We start from the raw sequence: 11,888 nt of genomic DNA on the forward strand, positions 1-11,888 counted from the left end.
GGTTTGGTGAATGAAAGTGGTTTCAAACACAATGACCCAGAGGAGATACCTAGATTCAAGAAATCTCCAGGAAAAGAGAAGGTGAAGAAACATGGAGGGATGTAGAGAGGGAAAAGAATGTTGCCCTGCCCAAAAGAAACATCTTCTGGTATTTTGCCTTCTGGGTGTTTCAGTGGACAGGCTGAACTTTTGCCTTCTTCAGCTAAGGGAAGCTTCCCTTCTTTTGCATCTGAGAAAATGGTGAGTTTGGTTCTGCAGAAGAGGAGGGAGACAAAAGAGCCGATCAGCAGCATTGTTTCGTATCTTATAACTGTCTCTTCTCTTGTTCCATTTCTCCAAAATGGTGTCTGGAGGAAGGCTAGAGGGTGGTGAAACCAGGGCCTTAACCAAGTAATTCTAGCAAAGGATGCATGGTGGGCTGCATTATGCAGGGGGCTCAAGAGGGACTTGTGAATAAGTGCAGGGATGAAGTTGAGATGAAAGGTGCACTGTGGCATATAATTAGTCCATTTTAATGTTTAGGCTTAGGGAAAGTTTGGCATCCTCTTTCCTTCAGGCTTTTTCGTACAATTAAGTACAATTTAATTTTAAGTACTTCATTAACTCAACACCCACACAGTGACTAGCAAAACCACCTCACTCTAATGAAGAGCAATGTTATAGCTGTCATATGTCTGTGGGGTAGAATGAGCAGTTTAAAAATCAAGTCATTCAGACCAAAATTAGGTTCAGTGAAAAACTCCTACGTGTGCATTTTAACCTCCCAATTTTTTATTAGAGAGCAATGAGATCTGTCTTAATGTGAAGGTTATTTTCTCTCCTTAATTTGAAGAGTTAGAAATAATGTTACACTTTTTAAGAAGCCAAAACCAAGTTTACTAGTTTAAAAGATAAATAGCCTGCCAGCACTGAATGGCAGAAAAATATTTCCTGTATATTCTACTTTCCAGTTATGTATATGCACCTATAGACTTCTGCGATACCTTGTTTCATTATGATTTGTTAAGCTACATTTGACATGAATTAGAACTTCATATAGATGTATTGCTGTTCTCAGCTGATTAAAACAGCTTGATTTTTATATCAGTTCTTCACAATTAGTATTATAAATTCTTTACTACACTGGGGTGAAATATTGAGGTTACGCTAGGTGCTTCTGTAAAAGCATTACCACGGTGCTCAGCAGTGGTGATCAAGAAAACCAAATCAATTTTTATAGGAACTATTAGGGAAGGAATAGACACCAAAACAGTGAATATCCACTTGCCACAATGCCAATCTGTAGTTCACCCATGATGCACAGTTCTGATTCCTCCCAGAAGGACAAAATTTACTGGAAAAAGTTTGGAAAAGGATGATAAAAGGTAACAAATGTTTTCTACGTGATGAAACACTGGGTAAATAGGTGATCTGCGGAAAAGGAAATAACATATCTTGAAAACCATGACTGGTATGAAGAGGATGGATGGAAATTGACACTACACTACTTCTCTCAGTGTAGAAGCACTACACTGCTTCTCTCAGTAATAAATAACATGGGAAAGTATGAGGAGTCACATTCAAAACAAACAGAAGGAACAGATTCCCCCTGCAACAAGAGAGAAGGATGTTAAGGATGCAGACAGTTTGCATGAAATCAGCAGACAAGCTTGTGGAGGAAAGCCCATGGAGGGTTACAAAACACGTTAGAAATCACAGCAATGCAGGAAGTGAGCAGAAAATAGTTGCAAGCTGAGAGACTATTAGGAAAAAGCATTATATACATTTGACATGTTTTTCCTTTTCTCTAGCACCTATTTGTGGCACTTGTGGAGAAAGGATAGTGGGCTAAATTAACCCATCATTTGACCAAGTAGGGCTTTCTTGCCAGAAAAGGTTTATTTACTTATTTAAACAACTTTAATATCACAGCAGATTTGGTGAAATAATAAATATTTCTCTAATGAAATATCATTAATGAGGTCAATAGGCTTAATTCTTCCTCCTGTGTGCCAGTAGCCATAAGAAGGAAATAGATGAACTTTTTGGAAGTATTCTTTGCAATATATCCTGCATTTTAATAAGCTTCTCTATAAAATTTCCCACTTGCGCTTCCACTGATCTTGAGGAGTTCTGTAAGAGCCTGGATGTCTACACCAGTTCTTGGCTCTAATAAGTCTCCCTGGTTCTTTTTTTAAATGTCTGTTAGTCTTTCCAGTTAATTTATCAATAGCATGGGTAATAATGACAGGTAACATATGCTTGGTCCATATAATGTTTTGAAAATATATAAGCATAAATATAAATTTCCATAGCAGCATTAATAGAAACATACAATTTTTACTTCCATTATCACGCAGTAAGAAAAATGTCAGAGGTAATGCTTAAAATTGTAAATGATCGAGTGAAAAGTTCGCAATTATTTTTAATTTACTCTATTTCTTCTAAGTACAGTATAAAAATTACATCTGGTAAACAATACTGACAGATAAATTCTGTAACATACTGGAGGAATAAATAGCTGCATTCTATGCCCTCCTACTCTGTACTGCATACAGCTTGATTTTCAAGACAATTCAACATTGTTCTTGGAACAACTCTGATTATAAAGTGTTTGGGAAATCAGTTAGAAGAACAAAATGTACAGAAGTACAGCTTCAGTGGGTAAAGGCCTCATGGCGAACCGCTAAGATCCTAATAGTAATAAACATCTGTTAGAAACAGAAACATTTTGGGACAGTCTAATGATCCCTGTCTTAATGTTCAGAGATGTCAATTCCTAATGCTTCAAGTAAGACGTAAAACTGCTTGTAATGCTTATAATTGGGCAACACTGAAACAAGGGGGAGAAATTTGGCTTGTGCACAACTAGTAATAAGGTTATATTGAAGCATTGCCATCCTTTGTACTAATCTAGCAATAGAAGTTTACAGATACAGGGTCTTTACTCAGAGACAGTGGGATTTGCAAAAGTGCCTGTTTGATTAAGGAACACTAATCGCATCAGCTTGCAATAGCACTGATGCAGTGCAGTCACCAGATGCTCCTGCAAATCCTATCTGTAATTTGCTTCAGTAATACTCCATCGCCTGTCCAGCTGATCTGCCCCAATGCAAGGCTTTTAACAACGTTTCTCTTGCCTGATGAAATCTGTCTTACAGCCTGGTTACCTATTGGAAATAATGACACAGTTGGGAAGCAGAGAGATAGAACTGCCTCCAGTTCTGTTCCCCCACTGAAATTGCAGGTTTCTAAAACTGTCACTCTTGGTGCTCTTTTTAAAATAATGGTAATTCAGGGGTCAGCACTTAAGCACCCCAGCTACATAACATGTTAAGTTCTGCCAGAATTTATCTTCCTGAAAAAATGTCTGTTCGTCATTAATTTTTAATATTTGCTCTCTTCTTTAAAGAGGAGTTGCCACTGAGCTCATTGCTAACTGAGAGTTTGTTTCATTAACAGTGAGCTGTATGGAAAATGTAAATAATGTGTATGTATGTAGCATTAAATGTGCAGCATCCATCTCTCTGAAAGCACTATTTTGTGTAGTTGCACCATATTGAAAAAAAAAAAAAACAAAAAACCAAAAAAAAACAGGTCTTCCTGCTTGTTGGCTCTTTGTTTATTCCTCCTCCTTTGTTTATTAATGCCTCTTTATATGAAGTATGGCAAAGACAGTAGTAATTTCCTCTAGCATCTGTGGCATATGACAACTCTACCCAAGTCTCTATCCATAAAACATCCTTCACAGTGCCACCAGGTAATGTATGTGAATGACTATAACCTTTGTTGCTTGTGTTGATTTCTTAAAACAAAAGATGTGGCTTCTACCCCAAGTTGCTTTGCAAGCTGAAAAAAACCCCAATCAAGGAACAATCCCCAGAATCTTGTCAAGTCCAAGTACTGATGTTTCACTCCAAAATCAGATTTGGATTTTTATGCAGTTATCTCAATCATGTGAAGTCTTTCCTTTCCTCCCCTTACTCTTTCTGCCCTCTCAAGCAAACCAAATTCCCTAGTGTTAAAATGCAGGTGGTCTTTTCCAGCCATATTCTTTACCTCATTGAGCTGTTTACTACCTGCTCTCTTGACACTGCAACTTTGTCTTCCTTTGCTGTTCTCCACAGACCATCTTCTGTCTGATCCTGTACTAGAGAGATCTCACAGGATGTGTACATGGTCTCTGTTGCTCTGACCTGTGTGAGAGAGAAATCTCATAGCTTGTAGCTTTGCTGGAAGAGAATGTGTATATACATATATATATATACACATACAGAGTGTGTATGTATGGACTTCATATATACGCTACATACAAAATACATGTATGTATTTTACACCAAAAAACCTCAGGGAACCCAGAGAGAAAAATTCTCATGGATTAGCCAGCCTAGGAGAAGCTTCTTGACATGTGTGATGGTATAAGAAGTTTAGAAGTTGGTGCATATGCTCAGCCTTGCCCAACCTGGGCCCGTCAGAGCTGAATAGTTTAGTGCTTGTGTATTCATCAGTGCCAAGTGTGAACAGAATGTTTTCCGTGCATTAAATGTAGCCTTATTAAAAAGGAAAGGAGGGTATGTGTGCATTTGTAAGAGTAGAGAGAAATTCATCCAAATTTGGGGGAGAAGAGTAAAAATATTTTCTATTTGGAAAATGCTTGAAGTAAGTAATTGAACACATATAATTGCTATGCACTAAAAAGTCAAAGTGTTGTTCATGTGAAAATGTTGTTCTTCAATGTTGATATCAAGTGGGTACAGTAAAGAATTAGTCCCCAAATTTGTAAATGTTCAAGTTGCGGTTTAAGTTACTAACTTTTAATTAAGCTGAAAACAATGCAGTTGCTTGTCTCTGAAAGACAAAGATTTATGTTTATGACTTTCTGAAAAATTACAGTCACTACAGTACAGCAACTGTGGTGAGAAACAGTGAAATAACCCAAGTTCTCTGGAAAAATGCCATTGTTGATTAACTGCAATATATTTCAACTGTTTATAGATTTCTCACAGTTACCCAATAAGCACACTGGTTTCATTCTTCAGAGATTAACAATCTATCTTGTGTGTTCAGGTTCTTTCCAGCTTAGTACAGTGCTTCTTTTGAAGGATTTTTTTTCCTGAGTTGAACTTTAAGAACTCAGAGCACCTTATCACACTTTCACAAGCTCTCTCTCAGAGGAGAGAAGAGGGAGGAAAAAAAGCCCATCAAGGCGTGTGTCAGTTACATCCAAGCTCTCAGGGGATTTGTTTTTCTTTTGGCGTCAGATTAGATGTTCAAACCAAGCGGTGCTGTGGGACTCCGGGTGAGTGTCCACCAAACTCTTAATGAGGCTAATCCCGCGGCGGCACATTCCACACAGCTAATGGGTGCGGGGGCTTCACTCATGCTCACATCTCTGCGCTGCGGATGGACTGAGCGCCTTGTTCGAGGGGCGGTCGCAAATGTGTTGGTAGTGATGACCAGCAGCGGGGAAACGAGGACAGCAGAGTTTGCCCTGGGACACACTTAAACACCAAGTTTGATACTCAGGTAAAAAAGGAGAAAAAATGTTCTTGGTGGGTTTTTGCAGTGAGGTTAATAAAGAGAGAGACTTAACCTAGAGATCTCAGCTCTGAGTAAACTAAATCCAAGTATAAGTATGGCATGGACTTTAGGATTTAAAATTGCCTTGTGAAATAACACTGAAAGAATGTTTATGAAATAAGAGAAAGAGAAGATAAGCTTCATGCTTTACTATTCTTAAAAATACTTTGCTTTACTTTTCTAAACTTTTTACTACTTTACTATAAACAAGAGTTTAATGCAAACTGTTTTGTTTTGAATGTGTTGATTTCCTCAAGTTATTCTAATTTTGTTATGAAGACTCTACAGCAAGTAATATAATTTATTATACCTCTGAACCTTGTCTTTCATTGCAAATTATTGCTGTCACAGAAAGATAACTGGCACAAGGCAGTGAAACCAGATGCTTTCCTTTTTCTTTGGAAGGAATTATGAATTGTGTATTTTGGCATCATAACTCTGTTGGATAGGATAGTATATTTTTTGAGATCTAAAAACTAGAAAGCCTTTTTTTCTTACAAAGGACTTTTTAAATCAGACTATTATTTTTGTAATATTACATTTGAAGAGGTTCAAATGCAAATTATTATTGTTATGTTTAACATATCTGGGTTTCTTTTCTACCTGCAAAGACAGTATGAAAAAGAGTAGGAAAACAAATTCGAGATGTCAGTTTCTTGTACAAGCCTGCTTGTATACCTAAAGAAAAAAAATTTTAGTGAAGCACCTGTGATGGCACCTTTTTGTATTGGATCTTGAGGCTTAGAGAACATGAATTAGTGGCCATCTTCAGAAAAGATACATTAGATGTATGGAGTAAGTAAATTCACCAAGGTAAATTGTTCACAGAAATGTATACAAAATTTATGAAATTTCATAAAGGACATTTTTGGGAGTCTTGGCAACAGGAATGATAATCATATGCTATGTAAATTCTGGAGTAGGAGCTGGTTTTGGATGCCAGGAAGAAAAGTTGGCTTATAAAATATTTTCATGCTTTCTAGAGAAAATAAAGGCTATTGCAGGCATGTTTTTAGCATTAAAACAAACAAGCAGGAAGATACAACTGACATTATTCTGCAAGTGTTCCTTTTTTCTCAAAAAGTTACTGTATATGTATACACCAAAGGGAATTCATAAATCTGCAGCTTCTTATCAGTATTTATCTTCTTAAGAATATAGAAAGCTTGTGCTCTTGGAGCTCAAAGGCAAGAAATTTCAAGAATGTGTGGTTCACACAGTAAAGTATGTAGTTTAAAATGTTAGCGTTGCAATACCTGAACAATAGTTGTAACTTCTTTTCTTTCTCTACAACATCCAACAGAAAGAAAAATCCTAATTTTCCCACGTAGTTTGGCTTCAGAAGTTCTGCAGTAAGAGGGTCAGATAAAGTTCGCAAAGTTCACTCTGGATGCCTTGATAGTTCTAGGAAGTTAGTTTGTAAAAAGCCTTTATTTTCCTGAAGAGACTACTAAATTCAGAAATTACTCGATGATATATTAGACTTCTAAGCTGGCTTTACTGTACGATGCACAATGTTCTGATGATGATTATGGTGATGATTGTTATTATTACCTGCCTCATAGGCATGTAAGAATTCAGAAGTTATAATAAATTAGAACTTTTAGGTAAACTCTCCTATGTAAAGTGAAACTTTTTTAGAATTTTCAGAATTTCTATTTAACTGTCCTTTGCTTATACATGAAACAAACCTTGCCCTACAGTCTATTAAATTATCTAAAGCTCATTTCACATTACTTGTCTCAGATAACTTTGTCATAGTTCATAGTTTGTCGTTCTGTTTATGCTGTGCAATTAAATAGGTAATTTTATTATTTAATTACATTTTATAAAGTGTATCTGTTTGAATTGAATTTTTAAAGGAAAGTTTCAGCTCATCTCCTTATTAAATAAAATAACTGAATTCTGTTTGTGGAAATCTTTTTGAGAGCTTGCCAGAACTCATATTATATGGAGTGAGGACTGAACAGATAATTAAAAATATTTCAGAACTCTGAAAGTCCCTTGTTTGTTGTTTTGGGTTTTTTCCTTTCCTAGCTACCTATCTTTCTTTTTAAAAAGAACTCTTATTTATCTGAAATTAAGATTAAGCTGAAGGAAATTACTTGCTTTCCTGCAAATATGTGGGGAAGACCTCGGGTGTTATGAACAGGCATATCTTCACTGAACTCAGTTTTAGAGGTTACATCAGCTGTTCATCTGACTCTTCATGTATCAAAGTTTTTTGTGTCTCATTTCAGAAACAGATCTTCCTTTTTTTTTTATTAAGATACCTGCATATGAAACTATTTCCTGTCTCCATGTTAAACAGTACTCTCTGCTCTTGTATAAAATATTGCAGTGGAATCATGGTGTTATAAGTTTTATTGTGGAGATACTTTTTTTCTAGTTTCTATAATTTTTTAAAATTAGAGCTGACTTAATTGTGTTACTAAAACAGATATAGATTTTTTTTTTTAAAGCATTTTTAATTAATGGGTCTGTTTTTTCTCTAGCATGCAGAGAGCTTTACAGTTTGAACAAATTCTTCTCCAGTGCTTTCTGCTATGAGAATATAGATGACAGCATCAAAGTCATCTGGCTAGTGAATATGAAAATGATCTTGAGAGCTTGTGTTGGGTGCTTAGATTTAGAATGGAACCATAGTTCTAATGGAGAAAGTTTGCTCTGTGCAAAATGTGCACTGCATATCTGCAAAGTCAGTGAAAATTAATTTTATGTTTGAAGTTTCTCTTCAGTTGTACTATAAGTTGTGTTTAATAAGCAAATAGAGCTCATGGCATTTCCTTTCTCTTTTTTAGGCACAGAAATCATGGATAGAAAGGGCATTTTACAAGAGAGAATGTGTTCATATCATCCCCAGCACCAAAGACCCCCATAGGTAATTGCATGCTACTTGTACAAAAAATGAAAGTCAGTTATAAGAAAATGTCTATATATGTGTGTGCATATATATGTATATGGATATAAATAGTTTGTAAAGACTTATTTGATCAGAAGGTTAAATGTTCTTTAACTTCATTTTTTACATATTTAGAACAAAGCATGATTTTATTGAAATGTAGGAATCTCCAAGGTAAACAAGATCATAGAAAGGAAAGGTAATATCTATACTATGTTGCTTCCACAAGTAGAGGCTTCAAGTAACCAGAAAGTGGTCAGGAGAGTTGAAAAGGAGTCGTTTTTTGGGTTCTTTTGGAAGATTTATAGGCCATTTAAGATTTTGTTTCCCTGTTCACTTTATACGGGCACATGACATAAGTTTTCTGTTTATTTAATGACATAGGTGTTGCTGTGGGCGTCTAATAGGGCAACATGTTGGACTGACTCCAAGCATCTCCATTATTCAGAATGAGAAAAATGAAAGCAGACTTACTCGCAATGACATCCAGTCGGAGAAGTGGTCCATCAGCAAGCACACACAGCTCAGCCCAACGGATGCTTTTGGAACCATTGAGTTCCAAGGAGGAGGCCACTCCAATAAAGCCATGGTAACCATGTTTTTCTCTTAGATAAATACTGCTGCTAGCTCGAAAAAGGCATTCATAAAGAATAAACAGCATTCTTTCTTAACTTCATTTTAAAGTATTATTTAGTGTAAGACCATACCATATGTTTTTGTGTGTCACATGCCAAAGAACTGGTGAACAGAATTAACTGTAAACGTTGGAGTGCTGCATAACAGGGGCTACCTTTATGAAGGCTGAAGACATGCTACTGTGCTGCTATCTCGATTTTCTTCCAATGGCTAGCCATCCCCCTTTTTATGAATACCTTTAGAATTCAGCTATGGTTTCCCATTTCTGGGTGTGTCTGCAAGGATGACAAATTTGAAATATACCAAAGTTCTTTTAATATTCCTCCTGACTTATGTTGGAGGACAGACCAGTTAGTCTTATTGGTTCGTCTTTCAATGAAATAAGACGCCCAGTAAATGTCTACGCTAGGAACTGAGAAATCCCTACTCTGCCACAGATTTTGTTAAGCAAGCCACTTAATCATAATACAATGCTATGGAGCAATACCAAAGTATATTAATCTGAAGGTATTTCTCCACTGAGTTGGAGAGATGTTTCCAGCACCCACACTGACCCATGCATGTATTTCTTCTATGTGGCATTACACGAAAGGAAGAATCTCTCTGGTTCTATTTAAACTGCAGAACCTAAGACTTTGAGAATGAAAGTTAAGTGTGTACCCAGCACATCTTGGCCAAGACACTGCTTTTGGCAGCAGTGAGGATAGAAACAGAACCTCTGGGCGCTCTGCAGAATAACCTGCCCAGCAATCCTGTATCATCTTCTTTGCTTGAATTCTTCATAACAGGTCTCTCAGATCTGTCATGGTACTAGATGGATTAGAGACAGTAGAGAGCTCAGGTACCATCCTAGCAAAAGCCAGATATTTTCCTCAGATGGATACACAGGTGCTGGCTGGAGGTGGAATGTTTACTTAAGTGGATGGTTCTGTTCACCTAGATGGATGGCTTCTTTTGACAGAAACCAGAAAACACTGTTGCACAAGACACAGAAAGAAAATTAGGTCTGCATCACAGACGCCTTATGTTTAGTTGATAACCAATCACCTAAAAATCTGCAAGGCCATTGCTAGAGAGAGAGAGACTCTGATTCAGTGAACATGTTTAGTGTGAATAAATTGACACCTCCTTCAGCACTACAGTTCACAAAATGAACCAAACCATGCTGTTGGTATCTTCACAAGGAATGGGAACAAAACAGAATGCTTCTCACCAAAACTGAGAAAGATTCAGACATTCAGTAACCATCATGCTATTAACCTTACATGGATGCTTTGGGTTAAATCTGTCTTTGTAATCACTAGAGCTTTTTAGGGTCATGTCCTTGAAGATCACCATAAAACAATAAACTGCCCTGCCCAGACAAAAGTAGTCTTGGACAGCCAAGAAATGATTAAGAGTTTAGGAAGCTGTTGATACCAATTTCTCTAGAGGATTTCTGGTCTTTTTTGGGACTCTGGTGTCCTGGAGATGCTCCAAGTTATGTGCTATGTGCTCAATGAAATATACTTGTAGTGAAACTGTGGAGATAAAATTGAAAGCCAATATAAAGGAAAAAAAAAATTTTATCACAGAGTGCAGTCAGGAATGAAACTGTGAAGAATTTTTAAAAAGGAAGACAAAAAAGGGTTAAAAATCTGAGAGCCCTGAAAAACAAGTTAAACCTTAGGGTTGAATACAGACAAAATATTTATTGCTGGAAAAACTGCATTTATTTTGACAGTACTAGAATCAGGAAGATATTTGCATCTGCCATGTATTCATAGTCATTAAACCTCACCTAAAACATGGGAATAACCAAATTTTTGATGAATTAAATAAGTCTATAAAGGCTCCAGAAATCATCCCACTAGTGGGAAAAGTGCTTCAAATTAAACAATTAATTAAATATCTCTTTAATTGCTGTCCTGCTTGGTTAGCATCAATGAGAGAAAAAATGTCTTTCGTGTGACCAAAACACAACTAAAGAAGTCTAAGGAGGTTTGCATAACCAGAAGTTGTGCATTTTTTAACATGGAAACAAAATAAAGAGCTATGGTGTGTTTGTCACTGTAAACAGTATGAAGGTGTCCTTCTGGTCATATTTCTAGCCCCAAACATTATTTCAGGGTAGATTATAGCCAAAGAGCTGCATAACCAGTTATTGTCTTTTTATTAGTTGAAAGAATGAAACTCCTATCTCTGAATTTATTGGGTGCGAGGTCTTTCCCATAATAAATAAAGCTTACCAAATCAAAATTTGTTTGAAAGCCAAGAGTTTGCCCAGTCAAAGCAACCAAGCAATTTTGCCAGCAGAGGAGGGGAAAAAAAGAGCATTGAAATTGTCTTGAAAAATAATACTTTGAAAAATGAACAAGTACAACATAGTGCTTGATAACATTCTTGTTCACATAATATACTTTATTATCCCAAAGCAGAGAAGCTGGAACATCAAGACAGGCAGACAGAGAAAGAGAAAGAGAAAGAGAAAGAGAAAGAGAAAGAGAAAGAGAAGAAAGAGAAAAGGGAGAACACATTATAAATGGACATTTGTTTGTTACTAAAAATATGCTAGTTAGTTACTTTCTAGTTAGCAGATATCAAATATCACTATAGCATACAAGCTGATTTTTGCTGACAATCATGGTTGGTTAATATTGTACTGTCGTGGTACACCACATGTACCTGTTGACTAATACAATATAAAGCAGCAAGATTTAGCAACTTGATGAACATCAAGGAAAAATTCAGGGGAAGAATTTGGCATAAAATTCACCAGCTGTTCCTCACTTTATTTCCAGAAATTGGTTCC

At 36.4% G+C, this 11,888-nt stretch overlaps 1 protein-coding gene across 1 annotated transcript; it reads left to right on the forward strand.

Moving 5' to 3' along the window:
- The first annotated feature begins 7,066 nt into the window (after positions 1-7,066).
- Positions 7,067-9,071, forward strand: LOC104462978 (transient receptor potential cation channel subfamily M member 3-like). The gene is made up of 2 exons (XM_010075145.1): positions 7,067-7,128; positions 8,846-9,071. The coding sequence occupies exons 1-2, from the start codon at positions 7,067-7,069 to the stop codon at positions 9,069-9,071; spliced, it is 288 nt and encodes a 95-aa protein (XP_010073447.1).
- The last annotated feature ends 2,817 nt before the right edge of the window (positions 9,072-11,888 follow it).

The sequence above is a fragment of the Pterocles gutturalis genome, unplaced genomic scaffold, assembly GCF_000699245.1.
Source record: "Pterocles gutturalis isolate BGI_N339 unplaced genomic scaffold, ASM69924v1 scaffold9712, whole genome shotgun sequence".
Taxonomy (NCBI): domain Eukaryota; kingdom Metazoa; phylum Chordata; class Aves; order Pterocliformes; family Pteroclidae; genus Pterocles; species Pterocles gutturalis.